Raw genomic sequence first — 15,760 nt, forward strand, 5'->3', positions numbered from 1 at the left:
GCGGGCAGGGTAGGGCGCGGCCCGGGCCGGGCAAGGGGCCGTGAGCCTCCCCGCTCCCGTGGGGCGAAAACGTCGACGACTAGTTCCTCTCGATCCTCTTATCCTTACGAAATGACACGACCTTGAAATTTTCTTTTTTTTCCCTTATTTTTTTTTAATTCCGGTATAACTAACTCAGATGTGTTAGTTTCAGGTGTGCAACACGGTGGTTCCACAGCGCACACGTTACGCGTGGACTCCTGACCCCTCACATGCCCTCTACAGTTCAGAGTCGGCTTTTGGTTGGTTGGTTTGCTGCTTTTTCCTTTACTGATTTGTTTCTTAAATTCCAAATATGAGGGCACCTGAGTGGCTCCGCAGTGGAGCGTCTGCCTCGGGCCCAGGCCGTGCCCCCGGGGTCCCGGGATCAAGTCCCACCTCGGGCTCCCCGCAGGGAACCTGCTGCTCCCTCGGCCTGGTCTCTGCCTCTCTGTGTGTCTCTCGGGAGTAAATAAAATCTTTTTTAAAATCCAAATGTAAGTGAAATCATATGGAAAACAGTATGGAGGTTCCTCAAAAAAACCCTGAAGCCCCTAGAGTCACCGTAAGACCCAGTAATTCCACTACTGATGTTTACCCAGAGGAACGAAAACCCTCACTGGACAAGGCCAGGCACTGTGCGGGGCCGCGGCCTTCACGACGGCCGAGGTGCGGCCGGGCCAGGGGTCGCCGGAGAGGGTGCAGCCCGGGCGAGAGCCTGTTTGCGGCCACCTGACGGGGCTGGACGCTGGGGTCGTCTGCTTGTCTGTTGTTAAGGGCCAGCTGGGCTCTCTCTCCCCGGTGGGAGCAGGATAGGGGGCACCCATCTGCCTCTCTCCCTCGGGCCTGCCTGCGTCTCTAGGGTGGCCTCTACAGGCAGGTGTGGTGCTCACCTTTCTCAGTGAATCCGAAAATTGCTGCCTTCGAATTGGGGGGCACAGATTTTGACGTTGCGTGTGATTATTGATAGGGTTAGGTCCTGCCTCCTGTCTGCCGTCTGTCTTGTGTGTCCTCCAAAACGTCCGTCTCGTACTCCCTTTCTGCCTTTTTGGGTGAATTGAGTCTTTATGGTTCTGTTTCACCTCCCATGTTACCTTATCAGTGACAGCGCTTTTTGTTCTTTTTGTTACTTCTGGTGACCCCTTGGGGTTCGACGTCCCGCCCCCCGGGGGCAGGGGAATCTCCCCGAGGCCTGACCCGTGGCCACGGCCTTCCCGCCCTGCCCTGGCCCGCGCGCCTCCCTGTCTCCCGTTTCGCTGACGTCCACCTGGCAAGCCCCGCACTACTCGTGTTGTCTGTGATCTTTTTTTTTTAAAGATGTTATTTATTTATTCCTGAGACCCTCAGAGAGAGAGGCAGAGACCCAGGCCGAGGGAGAAGCAGGCTCCTGCGGGGAGCCCGAGGGGGACCCGATCCCGGGACGCGGGGTCACGGCCTGGGCCAAGGGCAGGCCATCACCACTGAGCCGCCGGGTCGTGATCTTTAAAGCGAGTCCAGTGATTCCTGGGACCGTGCGGCCTCCTTTCCCAGCGCCCTCCGTGCCGCCTTCGGTTCGTGCCTCCACCCGGCCGCCTTGCTTTCGCCAGGCTTCCTTCACGTTCCCTGGAGGGCGGCCTGTCTGTGGTTCCTGCTCTCAGCCCTTGCGTGCCCCAGAAAGTCTGTTTTCGCCCTCATTTCCCGAGGCCGGTTGCTCTGGCATCTTCACGTTTTCCGTCAGGACGTCCGAGTCGCCGGCGTGGCCTCTGGCTGCACGGTTTCCAGCGACCAATTGCTGCCGCCTGTAGCTCCGCGCCGCCGCCCATCACGTGTCTCCTTTAACTCGCTCTTAAGATCTGCCCCTTTATTACTGGCTCTGAACCATCGATTATGTATAGTTTACGCCTCTTTCCTGTGCTTTGGGTTTAATTGAACTTCTCGAACCTGTGGGTGTGCTGATTTCATCAGATTTGAAAATATTTAGCCATAATTTCTTCAAACATTTTTCCCTTCCCCGCATCCTCTCCAGTGACACGTAGATTAGTAGGATGTTTGAGTCCCCTCCCAGCTCCCTGATGGGCCACTGATTTTCCATTCTTTTTTCTCCGTGTTTTCATTTCACCTGGTTTCTGTTGCGATGTCTTCAGTTCGTTAACCTTTCCTCCTGCCATTAATCCCATCTAGTGTAGTTTTCATTTCAACTTGGATCTTTTAAAAAAACCTTCTGTGTCTCGACTTAATTTTCAGTGCATGAGGAATGTCGTCCTTCTGCCCTTGCCCGATCCTTCTAACTTCCATGTCTAAGATCAGGACCCCTCCCTCAATCATTGATTCTTTTATTTTCCTCCTCGTGGGCCATTTTCTGTGGCTTTGAACGCCCAGGAATATGCGACTCAGTGCCAGACATCATGAATTTTACCTTTTGAGTTGACGAATATTTTCGTGTACCTCTAAGTAATCTGGAGCTTCCCTCTGGGCGCAGGGAAGGGGCTCAGAAACGCTTTGGTGCTTTTCGGTCTTGCTTTTTAAAGCCCTTCGTTGGTGCTACAGCAGAACTTAGCTTGGGCCCTTGGTTTCCTGCTGCTGAGGCGAGACCCTCTGGGTGCGTGGAGGGTGTGGGGGCGCCCACCTGCCCGGCGCTGAGAGCCCTGTGCCACCAGGCACCCCTGGCCTGGCAACCACGGGGCGGCCTCTGTCCTCGCAGGTGCGTCGGGGTCTGCGTCCCAGGACTGCAGCTTTCCCTTGTGCACGTCTCTGGGGTTTTGTTTCTTTGTAGCTCCCTCCTTGCCCGTACGCTGCCCTCTGAACTATGGCCCTGGCGCCTCTAGGACCTTCAGCGCCCCCTCTTCTATCCAAGGAGGCCACCCGGCATCATCTGGGGCCTTCACTTCTGCACTCCGGGCTGCAGACGTCCCCAGGCAGTAGGCGGGGGCATTCGGGGGGCTCCCCTCGATCGTTGCCCATTTCTCGGGAATCACCGCTCAGTGTCTGGAACTTAACGGTTTTGTATATTTTGTTGGTGGTGGTGGTTTCAGGTGGGAGGATAGATACAGTCCCGTTACTCCATTTAGTTGCAAGTGGAAATCTCAAAATCAGGTTTTTTTTCCCTTTATATAGTTAATGTTACTCTTATTTTAAGAAGAAAGCTGTATTTTAACCATTTATGAAGAAACCGATTTCTAATCACGCTTGCTACATTTAAGCATGTGAAGATCTGAAGTAGGGGAAGGGAGTGGGGGCCAGAGAAAATAAAAACCATAAAGAGCCGCTCCTTACCGCAAAGCTCTCTGATTTGCGTTTTTGGGGGGTTGTTGCTCTGCTCGATGATCGGAGCCCCTTTGTTCCTTCTGGAGAGAGAGTCTCTAGGAGTCTGGGTGCATTCAAAATGCGTGGAGGATGGTATGAATAAAATGGCCATCGTGGTTTGATCTACACGATTAAAACTTTGACAGTAAAATATTGTAGAGGACACATAATGAGAGAGCTTACTTCGATGGATATTGAAATGTATTTTAAAGCTGTAATAATCAAAATTTTGAAATAGTAATGCTAATAAAGACACAGACTAGTGGACCGACATAGAATTCCCATACGCAGACTTATAAGTGTAGTTTAAACACGGAGCCTAAAGGATCTGTTCCAGTCATGGGTTTTTAGAAGACAGCATTGGTACAACTGGGCAGTTCATTGGGGGGGGAAAAAAAAAGAGTTGGATCTCCTCTCCATGTCTTCTACCCAGGCGTATTCCAGATAGATTAAAGATACATTATTTGGAGAAAATAGAGGTGGTGCATATAGGCTTGAGAAGGCCTACGTAGGACATAGAGGGTACAACCGTATGGGAGCTCGAGAGTTTACAAAGAAAAACCACGTAAACAGAAGGGAAAAGAAAAACAGAGTAAATAAGGTGAGCAACAAAGCAAATGTCTTACTTTTACAAACTTATTTCTTTTCAGAATATTTAAAAGATGCTTCAAAGAAGATGAAAAGTGGGCTTATGTTTGTAAAATTGGTGAACCCATGTTCAGGTAAGCTTTCCTCTCCCCTTCTCACATAGCAGTAACTTTAAGGTTTTTTTAAACATTGCTGCCAAAAAGTCTGTATACTTATTTACCTTCGTACGTCTGTCCTTCCTTACTAGCTTTTAAAGGTAAGACAGCGTTGCTGGGTGACAAAAGCAAGCTTGATCTGAACATTTTTTATTTCTTTCTTATTTTTCATTTCTCCTTCTAAATCTGTAGAACTGTTCGCTCATCAGAAATGCATGCAAGATAAGAAGTGGGGTGTTTAGTTTCTCTCTGAAAACAGACTAATCTTTAGCTTTCTTAAGCCAACTCTTCTTAAAGCAGCTATCCAACATTAGCCTCCACTTAACATTCATTTTATGTTGTGAAGTAAAATAATCAGAGTAAAACAACAAATACAACAACAACAAAAACAAAGTTTTCTCTTGACCTGCCAGGATTTTGAGTGTTTTCATTGTTAGTGGTACTTCCATTATTTTGTTCTGACCAAAAGGCAGTGTATTTGTTCCCAGTCTAGAAGTGATTTTTTAAATAAATTTTATTTATTTATTCATATTATTTATAAAATGAATTATTATTATAAATTCATTCATTAATAAATGAATTATAAAATAAATTTTTATTTAATTCATTTTATTATTATTCATGAGAGAGAGAGAGAGAGGCAGAGACACAGGCAGAGGGAGAAGCAGGCTCCATGCAGGGAGCCCGACGCGGGACTCGATCCCAGGTCTCCAGGATCATGCCCTGGGCTGAAGGCGGCACCAAACCGCTGAGCCATCAGGGCTGCCCAAGTGATTTTTTTTTTTTTTTTAATATAAAAAGCGTTGGGGATCCCTGGGTGGTGCAGCGGTTTGGCGCCTGCCTTCAGCCCAGAGCATGATCCTGGGGCCCCGGGATCAAATCCCACGTCGGGCTCCCGGAGCGTGGAGCCTGCTTCTCCCTCTGCCTATGTCTCTGCCTCTCTTTCTCTCTCTCTCTCTCTCTCTCTCTCTCTCTCTGTGACTATCATAAATAAATAAAAATTTAAAAAAATTAAAAAAAGAAAGTGTTGTGTACAGAGATACATATTCTATGGCAACTAATTTCATTTTGACTCTATATTAAGTGCATTTTGTGTTTGATTTTTAGGCAAAAACATTAAAATATTCCATAAATACATAGTAGTATTTTTTTTTGTTTGTTTTTTTCTTTTTTTTTTTTTTTCATAAATACATAGTAGTATTGATGCACCTCCATGTGGGATTATTTTTTCATTATTTTACAAGATGTATGTTAGAAAGTTGTAATTGATTTTATAAGGTTTTGAGTAGACATCTGATACGTAACCAATTAGAGCGTTGTGCTGGTGGGTCGGTCCTGAATAGTAAGAGCAAAGGAAACCCAATGGGTGGTGCCTTATTGGTGTTGATGGAAAGACATCATTGGAGGCCACAAGAAAGGCACACATTTCTGGCTTCTTCCCGTGTCCTCTTCCTCAACGTGGAGTTGAATTTGAATTGAAAATGGAATCGGTCAGCTCTATTACCTGAAACTCCTCATTACACATCAGACTAAGTTGAGGCAAGCAATATTTTTCAAGCGAAGTCTTTGGTAGCAGTAAAGGGTTGTGAAGCATGTAACAAAAGTAAAGGTGCACAAAAAAGACTCCTTGTAAAATTTATTTTATGTAAATGCCTTTAAACAACAGAGGAACAGGGCAGCCCTGGTGGCGCAGTGGTTTAGCGCCCCCTGCAACCCGGGATCGAGTCCCCATGGGGCTCCCTGCGTGGAGCCTGCTTCTTCCTCTGCCTGTGTCTCTGCCTCTCTCTCGGTCTCTCTGAATGAATAAATAAATAAATCTTTAAAAAAAAATAAAAAATAAACAACAGAGGAACAAATGTTTGCATTTACTACATGACTGTGGAAAAATAAAGGCTAACGTTTGCTGAGCATTTACTACGTGCCAGGTACTGTTTTGAGAACTCTGCACGTGCTCTGCCTTTATAATCCTTGCAAAAACCTGTGAGGTCGGTTCCATATTGCTCCCACTTTACAGAGGTGGAAACAGAGGCACAGACAGGTTTCCATACCTTCCCCAAGGGCACACGCCCAGCATGTGGTGCACATAGATTCAGACTCGAGGTCCTTCCTCGCCCAGAGCTGGCCCTTGGGGTCCCCACGGGAGGAGCCACCCGCCAGCTCGGTGCATCTGGCTGAACCAGTAGGTTTGGGCAGTTTAAGAACGGGTTTCTCTTAGTGACCTAACCCAGGAGTCAGTGAGACGCTTTGTAGCAGTTGAGATGAATGACTTGCGCTTTTTTATTTATTGGTTTGAGTTGAGTGAGGATCACAGAGCTGGAAAATAAGCATCTGTCTATGGTAGCCACACGCTTTCCTTGGAGCCAGTTCGTGTAGAATGTTTATGTTCATAGTAGGGACACTCCTCAGAACTGTGGGACAGCCTGGACAGCCTCTTGATGCTCCGTGCGTGTGAAAACTTACAAATAAAAACCAGATTTGTCTTAACAGGGGAAGGAACCATTTACTTGTTCGATCTGTGTCTCCAGCAGCTGTTTGAAATAAAAGTTTTCAAGGAGAAACACCATTCTTGGTTTATAGACCAATCAGTCCAATCAGGTGAGTGACTCGTGTATATATTTCCATTCACCAAACACCTACTTGGTGTGGGAAGGCTTTCCCACCCTACACATGTGGAGGCACAGGCCTGGCGGCCCAGTTCGCAGTCGGGCCCATGCCGTGGCTGCCTGGGCATCAACAGGGTATAATCCAGGGCAAGGGGAAGATCATTGGAGCAAGTTAAGATCAATATCCAGCATATCTTACATAGTAGGACAATTTAAACTAATAACTCTGCTTTGTGTCTTAAAACACTGATGGGTTCTTAGAAATTAGATGATCGGGGAATCCCCGGGTGGCTCAGTGGTTTGGTGCCTGCCTTCGGCCCAGGGCGTGATCCTGGGGTCCCGGGATCGAGTCCCGCCTTGGACTCCCTGCATGGAGTCTGCTTCTCCCTCTGCCTGTGTCTCTGCCTCTCTCTTTCTCTCTCTCTCATGAATAAATAAAATCTTAAAAAAAAAAAAAAAGAAATTAGATGATCGTTCTAACTTGGGGGTTTGCATTATATGGACTGGGAACTCTGTTCTTCTGCTAGGCACTTCTGAGGATCTTCACATTTTAGTAGTAGCATTTTATTCCTTTGCAAATGGATACTGCTGTTGCTTTTAAAATAAAATAGAATATAACAGATTTTTTAATGCTTTGTCATATAAATTATTACTGCCCTCACCCACATATCCCCGACATACCCAGCACCAACGTTCTGTTTCTTTTACTGGTCCTCTGATTTGGGGGCAGCATTGACTCAGAAGGAAAACGGATACGATGTGTCCTGATGGTTCTAGGAGTGGAGAGGTGGGGGGAGTCGGGGATAGTTGAGGCATTCCGCGTTCCCTCTGCCTCTTTTCTCATCGTTTTTGGAGAGTATTTTTGTATTTCTTTGTAAGCCCTCTGTTTTCTGTTGGCTGTGTATGTCTTCACTTAGTGCCAAGATGGAAAGGCCACTTTCTTCTGAGACATTCCAGAGCAAGAGTTTATTGCTGGTGACAAATTTCCTATACCTTCGTGCCTAAGAATATGTATTGCACATTTTGGCTTTCGGTCGCCAAAATGCAGTGGCCGTCTGTGTATGTAGTCCGGCAGGTGGAAAGTCTGCATTCCCTTTTATTGTTGCTGCTGTGCTCGTTGATCTGGCAAAATATGAAAGTTCCAACTCCTAACGTGATGCACTTGCAATTGGGTTTAGCTTAAAGAGACACAGTAACACCCAGATGAAACTGGGAAATATTGATCACCTCTCCTGGACTGTCAGAGCTGGTACCTGCCCCCCCCCCCTTTCTTTTTTAATGGACCTTATTTATTCAAGTGGTTTTAGGTTCATAGATAGCAAAGTGCCTGCTTTTTTCATCATCGTCTTCTTTTTATTTATTTTTTTTTTATCGTCTTCTTTTTAAACTCAGCCTTGAAAAGAGAACTGTTTTTAAGAATAGCCACCAGGATATTGTTTTCAGACCTAGAAACCGGTTCCTAATTTCTATCGTGGATGCCTCATATAAAAGGAGCTTAGAGCTTCTAAGAGGTTGTTTTCATAAGCTTCTCTTCTACTTTAAAAAGAACAATCAACTAATATAATGTGAAATTACTCTCTTAAATTTCCTTTCACTTACTATGAAATGGAATTGCATATATAATTTAGGGGTTAGAAGTTCTTGGCTGTAGAGGTGGGTTGCTCTGTTAGGGAATAAAAGTAAGTACGTATGTTCCCTGAAACCAAAATAAGTATAAAGATAAAGGAATTGTTTATTATTCCATTTGATGAACTATATCTTCTGGCTTATGGAAGAGAGTCTGGGATGCTTGGATGGGCTGTGACGAGGGAAGAAAAGTGGGGAATGGATAGACTAGTTTGTTTGATTTGCCTTTTTTCCCTGGATAGTACCATGAATCTTACTACAGAGTGTCCTGTTTCTTATGCTCAATCTTATTATTAGGCTCTCTTCCTCATGCCTTTTTCTCAGGGAGTAAGAGGATAGGGTGAGGTTTGAATAGGGCAGGGCCTCAGGTGGGGAACCACTTTCTGAGCTTTAAATCATTGGCAGTTTCGAGCTCTTAACCCACAGACCATAAAAAGAGCTATGTATGGAGGGAAGACTATTGCTTGCCCATGGCTTCATCCTCAAAAAATAGGAAATTACCTTTTACTGAAGCTTTATAGGTAAACTTATACATACAGGTCTCCTAATGTTTCCCTGGTTCACGTTCAGTCAGTGTTTCCCCCAACTCTTGCCCCTTATTTGGGATGGTGGGAAGACCTCTGTTAGAAATGATTTCTAAATATTCCATATCTTGTCCCTTCATTCATCCTTCGGTGGACACTTAGGTTGTTTCCATCCCTTGGCTACTGTAGATAATGCTGCAATAAACATCAGGGTGCATGTATCTTTTTGAATTCGTGTTTTCTGTTTCTTTGAGCAAATACTCAGTAGTGAAATTCCTGGATCACGTGGCTCTTCTATTTTTACTTTTCTAGGAATCTCCCTCCATACTGTTTTCCACAGTGACTGAACCAATTCGCATTCTTGCCAATAGTGCACAAGGGTTCCTTTTTCTCTGTGTCCTTGTCAACATTTGTTATTTCTTGTATTTTTTATTCTAACCACTCGGACAGGTGTAAGGTGATATCTCATGGTGGTTTTGATTTGCATTTTCCTGATGATGAGGGATGTTGAGCATCTTTTCGTGTGTCCGTTGGCCATCCGGAAGTCTTCTCTGGAAAAATATCTATTCAGGTCTTCTGCCCATTTTTTAATCAAATTATTTGTTTTTCTGGTGTTGAGTTGTGTAAGTTCTTTATGTATTTTGGAAATTAACCCTCTATTGGCTGTATCATTTGCAGATATCTTTTTCCATTCAGTAGTTGCCTTCTCATCTGGTTGATGGTTTCCTTCAATGTCCAGATCTCTTTTTTTTTTTTTTTTTTGGGTGGTTCCAATAGTTCATTTTTGCTTTTGTTTCCTTTGTCAGAGGAGATATATATATATATATATAACTAAACTAAAAAAATCATAGATCTATGTTCATATATATGTGAAGTTCATATATGAACTTCAACTAGAACAATACATATGTATGTATATTTACAATGGAATATTATTCGGCCATAAAAAATAATGGGATCTGGCCATTTGTGACAACATGGGTGGACCTAGTGGGTATAATGCTAAATGAAGTCAGTCAGTCCAAGAAAAATACTGTATGATTTCACTGATAAATGGAATTTAGGAAACCAACCAAGTAAACAACAAAAGAGACAAACAAAAAAACACTTTTTTTTTTTTAAGATTTTATTTATTTATTCATGAGAGAGACAGAGAGAAGCAGAGACACAGGCAGAGGGAGAAGCAGGCTCCATGCAGGGAACCTGATGCGGGACTTGATCCTGGGTCTCCAGGATCACATCCTGGGCCAAAGGCAGCGCTAAACTGCTGAGCCACCCAGGCTGCCCCCACTTTTTTTTTTTTTTTTTTAATAAAAAAGATATTCTTTCTTTATTTGAGAGAAAGAGAGCATGAGTAGAGGATGGGAGCAAGCAGACACCCCACCGAGCAGGGAGCCCGACACGGGGCTCAATGCCATGACCCTGGGATCATGACTTGAGCCAAAGGCAGACACTGCCTGAGCCACCCAGTCGCCCCAAAAAAGACTCTAAAATACAGAGAGCAAACTGGTGGTTGCCAGAGGGAAGGTGAGTTGGGGGGACGGCTGGCTGAAATAAAGAAGATGAAAAGGTACAGACTTCCAGTTGTAAAATAAATAAGTCACAGAAATGAAAAATACAGCACAGGGAATATAGTTAATGAGACTGTATTAACAGTGTTAGGTGACAGGTGGTGACAACACTTAGCACATTCTGCCTTTCAAAAGAGTTCTATAGAAAATCCTGCGCCTGATCCAGTTTTGGTAATTTGTGAATGGATAAAGAAGCTGTGGTCTATGTATACAGTGGAATATTCCTCAGCCATTAGAAATGACGAATACCCACTATGTGCTTCAACATGGATGGAACTGGAGGGTATGATGCTGAGTGAAATAAGTCAATCGGAGAAGGACAAACATTATATGGTCTCATTCATTTGGGGAATATAAATATTAGTGAAAGGGAATAGAAGGGAAGGGAGAAGAAATGGGTAGGAAATATCAGAAAGGGAGACAGAACGTAAAGACTCCTAACTCTGGGAAACGAACTAGGGGTGGTGGAAGGGGAGGAGGGCGGGGGGTGGGGGTGACTGGGTGGCGGGCACTGAGGGGGGCACTTGACGGGATGAGTACTGGGTGTTATTCTGTATGTTGGCAAATTGAACATCAATAAAAAATAAATTTATTATTAAAAAAATCCTGTGCCTATGTAAGAAGAACTTCTGAATTTGGAATTCCACGTATATTTTTCAAGGAATGGTTTCCACATTGGGATTAAGATGAAATAACTAAGTTGTCTTTCCAAGACATTTAATTTCCTTTGTTCTCTTTTTAATCTGTAGGCGGTCTGCTCCACTTCGCCACACCCATGGATCCTCTATTTCTGCTTCTCCACTACCTCAGAAAGGCTGATAAGGAGGTGGGTCTCCCTGTTGGGGTGTTAACGGTGAGGGGACGACGGAGTAGGGTGCTCTTCGGCTGAGCTTCTCTCTTTGCTCCCCGTGACCCAGATGTAGAGTCCCCACAATTCAGACGTCGTGTAATTTAACTCAGGTTGGCATCTTTGGTATAGAACATGGATGGGTACCAGGTGGGCTGGGATGGCTTGGAGCACCTCCACGCCTGAGAGCCAGCCCTGATCTAGTTTTCCTGTGACTTCTGAGAACGGCCGAGCCCTCTCTGCCACGTGCCCGGCTCGTTTGGCAAAAAGCCTAACGATGAAAATGTTATCGTGAAGTACTCATTAATTTTGAAATACAGTACAGATGTTAAGAAACTGACCTCAGGCCTTCGGGGAGGAAAGAAGACTTATTTTCTTTCATTTCCTTCTTTGTGAGAGACTTTAGGTAAACTGTGGTGTGCCTAGGAAAAGCTCATTAATGGGGCTGCTGCACCCGAGACTTTAGGGATCCCAGTTGGGATCCACAGGATGAAGTTACCTGTGCAGTGTAAGGACAGACTTCACGGAGAGATAGTTTCAGCCAGAGGTCCTGCGGCATTCTGCTCTCAGGATACCTTTACACTCCTGACAGTTTCTAAGGGTCCCCAAAAGCTCTTTGCTCCTAATTTTATCTATCAGGATACTGATACATTCGGATATACATTCTGATACATTGATACATTAGATGTATCATGTATAGATTCTGATACATGTGTAGAATGTATAGATTCTGATACATTGACTGCATTAGAAATGAAAACTGAGAAATCTAAAAATAATTTTATTAGTTTATTTTGAAATAAAAATAATAAGCCCATTACGTGACAACATAAAGATCCAGTGGAGGGTGTGGCACTGTTTTCCATTTTTTGCAAATCTCCTTGATGTCGGGCTCAATAGAAGACGTCTAGGTTCTCGTATCTGGCTCTGCATTCTATCTGTTTCCACGTGTTTCGGTGGAAGTATATGAAGAGTGTGCAGCCCCGCAGAGATGTGTAGTCGGAAAAGGGAAGGACGGTGTAATAGGCTCTTTCAGGTAACTGTGGATACTCTTGTTTGAAACCACTCCAAACATCGAGGGGGGTGGTTTCTGAAACGTCAGTGGCAATACAGAATCTGAAACCCCGTCAGTGAAGTCCCCATGTGCTGATTATGTGAGTCTGTTGGTCTGTCTTGCACCGAGAATGGATTTTTTTTACCCACATATGACTTTCTAATATCACGCATTGGGATAGTCACTGGGAGAATACTGTTCCGCTGGATTCTGCAGACCTTCCACGTCTGGACACACCTCATTGTCTCTCTCTCCGTTGTTGCTGTCACCACCGAGTCATTGGGAAGCTGTCACGGCAGCAGAGGCCACTCTTCTACGATTCTGATTTTCACTTGGAAATTAAAATTGTATCATAGGCTACAAGTACTGCCAGTCTTTTCCTTGAGGTGACGGGTTCACTTTTTTGATGTCCAGCCAAATACCCAAGTCTGAACAGCCATAGTCCACGATGGTTTTTTCCAGTTGAAAATGGTATCCTACAAAAAGGGGAAAAAGAGGCCATTTCTGCTCCTGGCTTAGTGATGCAAGGACATTTTCTTGAGGTCATCACGATGCCTGGGTAGCAGAAGGGCTTTAGCATCACTTTTAACACATGGAATATATAAAAGATTTGTACTCAGGGTCAAGGTTTAACCAAAAAGTAATTGCTTTTACTCCTTAATCAAGGATATCCTTCAGTAAAACTGTTTTTTTCTCTTTTTTTAACTGCCCTGCATGGCAGTGGAGAGCACAGGAGCTCCTGGTTGAGCACAGGAGCACAGGTTGGTGCCACGGCCATGGCTGGTGCTCAGGAGGCTGCACCTCTGCCCACCTCTGCAGGGCAAATGTCAACACAGTGAAAATGCACATAGTATCTTAGCATTATTGTGAAAATGACCTTGAAAAAGTATTAGAGACTCCCAGGGATCTACCAACCACAGTTGGAAAACCTGTGAATTAACAATTTTAAGGAAGAAGTGCTATTTAAACTGCTTGGAAGAATCTGGGTTTTTATATTCTGATGTTTGCTTATTGTGTAAATGTTTTTGGGCTCATCTTACTTAGTCCTTAGACCAAATTTCCAGAACTTCCATACAGTAGGTCTGTCAATTTAATTTGCTATAAAAACTGAAAGCAATAAAATGGACTTGAAACTTTAAGTCACATTTTCTCTCCTGATGCAGCTTAGCTTCTTGCATTCTCCTCCTTCCCTACATCCTCCGTCCTGGCATGTGGACCAGGGAGGTTTTATTCCTCGCTTCATCCATGGTGCTCATCATCTGGAAGCTACCGTGAAGCGAGGCAGTTTAAGGTATATATGCAATGAAGCTAGGAAGTCTTCATCTCTAGGGAGCAGGAGTGGTTCTGGTCACCCCCAGAAGGAAGGACCTGGTTGTATTCAGTTCAATACTTGAGTTGGCTCCCATTTGTTTTCTGGGATGCACGAACAGAGAGAAAGCCTCTCCCTTCATGTTGTGGGGGTGTTTGCCGGTGTCCCGCTAGGACCACGACTGTAGCAAAGTAGCCCTCAGCCGGGCCCCCTGGGAGGCCCGAGGGTACCGTGGTTCAGGTCGACAGGGACAGCGAAGCAGAAATCCTGCTCAAAGTGGTGGTTGGCTTTCGTTGTAAACCGTCTTACTTTTTCTCCTCAAATACCTGATGCCCTATAAGATAACTCATGAGACATTTAGGTATTTCCTTCCTTCCCTGCATTTTAGATACGATCTTGTCCTATTGAGTTCAAGGATATTGGGATGCGCTTTTGAAACGTTGACCTGATCTTTTGTAATCATAAAGTTTAACACCAGAGAGATTCTTCTTTCTAGCTATCCCAACTGTTACTGACTTTATTTCGAAGCAGGTTGCTATTGAGTTTCCTTTTGGGGCCTATATGGTAAAGAAAGGGAGAATGAAATATTAATTATGAAATTATTATTTTTTTAACACATAGTTGGCTTTTTTTTAAGATTTATTTATTTATTTATTCATGAGAGAGAGAGAGAGAGAGAGAGAGAGAGGCAGACACAGGCAGAGGGAGAAGCAGGCTCCATGCAGGGAGCCTGACGCGGGACTCCATCCCGGGATTCCAGGATCGCGCCCTGGGCCAAAGGCAGGCGCTAAACCGCTGAGCCACCCAGGGATCCCTAATTATGAAATTATTATATCATTACTGTGTGGCAGTCCATTATATATAATCAGAATATTGTTTTAAACTGCTAAATATTGAAAATATTGTTGACCGTGAAAGAATGTAGATTAAGGTAGATATCTAGAGACAGCAAGACTTGGGAAGTCTGCGGATTATTCTTACTATCTGATAAAAGCATTTAAGGCATTTCTTGCCACTTGTTGACTTAAAGTACGAGGAGCCTTCACACCTGCTACTGAATGAACGAGATTTCACCCTTAAAACCAAAGAAAGCTGTATTTGCAGTGAGAAAACTGACCAGATGGTTTCTTTGTCTTCAGATGAGGTTGTCGCCAAAACAGAAAAGCAGAGTGAGCTAGCAGTGGGACATGGGCAGGGCCATATATTTTCTATAAGGTCCAGTATCTCCAAGTCAGGGCACTAATCATTTAGACAGACTTCACCTCTCCACGCTCCTGACAGTTCAGTAAAAACAACCTGATTGGGAAGAAGAATGTTCTGAATTCCTGTGTGTGTGCTCTGGCCCCTGGGCTCCCAGGCCTTGCACACCCACCTCTGCAGATGAGCCGGATTTAACAGCAGCCTCCTTGCACCTACCCGCCTGGCTGTCTTGTCTTTCCTTATGGTCGACATTTGGAAGCGCCGTCAGATGGCTCTGGCAAGAGTGGATTCATTTTGGTTAATTTTCTTCTTTCTTCAGCCCTGGGCTAAGGATGAGGGGAAGCTGTTTGCCTTGGATGTGATCTGGGCTTATTCCTGAGTCCTGGTCAGGGCCCCTGCTGTGTGACCTCAGCTGGTTCTTCTTCCCACTGAATGGCTGAGAGCAGCCCAACGCAGTCTCCACCATCTGTGCAAGCTTCCATGGCTTCTAGTGCTCTTCCAGAATCCACCCACGCCATCCCGCTTCATCCCGTGACTGTACTTTAGATACGGGTGGTAATGCTGGTTGGAACCCCAGTGCTTTCAAGAGCTCCAGGAGGGAGCTGAGGTCAGTTCTGGAGCCTCTCCCAGTGTAGGGGTTCTTTTTTTTTTTTTTTTTTTTTTTTAAGATTTTATCTATTTATTCATGGAATACACAGAGAGGAGAGAGACAGAGAGAGAGAGGCAGAGACCCAGGCAGAGGGAGAAGCAGCCTCCATGCAGGGAGCCTGACGTGGGACTCGATCCTGGGGCTCCAGGATCACGCCCTGGGCTGTTGGCAGTGCCAAACCGCTGAGCTACCGGGGCTGCCCAGTGTAGGGGTTCTTTAGGTGAAACAGGTGGCTTTGAACTTTATTTAAAGGTCCAGCTATGAGATGATGTGTCTTTTTCTCTTTTCTTATAAAAGGTGTGAGTTTCTGAGTTTGCTGACTGGAGTGCTTGCA

The 15,760-nt window shown here is 44.8% G+C and overlaps 1 protein-coding gene across 8 annotated transcripts in view; it reads left to right on the forward strand.

Annotated features, from left to right (window-relative positions):
• Positions 1-15,760, forward strand: part of RNASEH2B (ribonuclease H2 subunit B) — a 160,850-nt gene that overhangs the window by 110,479 nt on the left and 34,611 nt on the right. For 5 of the 8 annotated variants that reach the window (XM_077855827.1, XM_077855830.1, XM_077855828.1 and 2 more), the window contains exons 2-4: positions 3,951-4,022; positions 6,531-6,638; positions 11,117-11,193. In XM_077855827.1, the coding sequence (XP_077711953.1) occupies positions 3,951-4,022; positions 6,531-6,638; positions 11,117-11,193 (257 nt within the window). Of the gene's footprint in view, positions 1-3,950; positions 4,023-6,516; positions 6,639-11,116; positions 11,194-15,760 lie in introns of all 8 variants that reach the window. The other 3 variants (XM_077855832.1, XM_077855826.1, XM_077855829.1) reach the window with 2 other exon arrangements.

This window comes from Canis aureus, chromosome 17 (genome assembly GCF_053574225.1).
Source record: "Canis aureus isolate CA01 chromosome 17, VMU_Caureus_v.1.0, whole genome shotgun sequence".
NCBI classification, from domain to species: domain Eukaryota; kingdom Metazoa; phylum Chordata; class Mammalia; order Carnivora; family Canidae; genus Canis; species Canis aureus.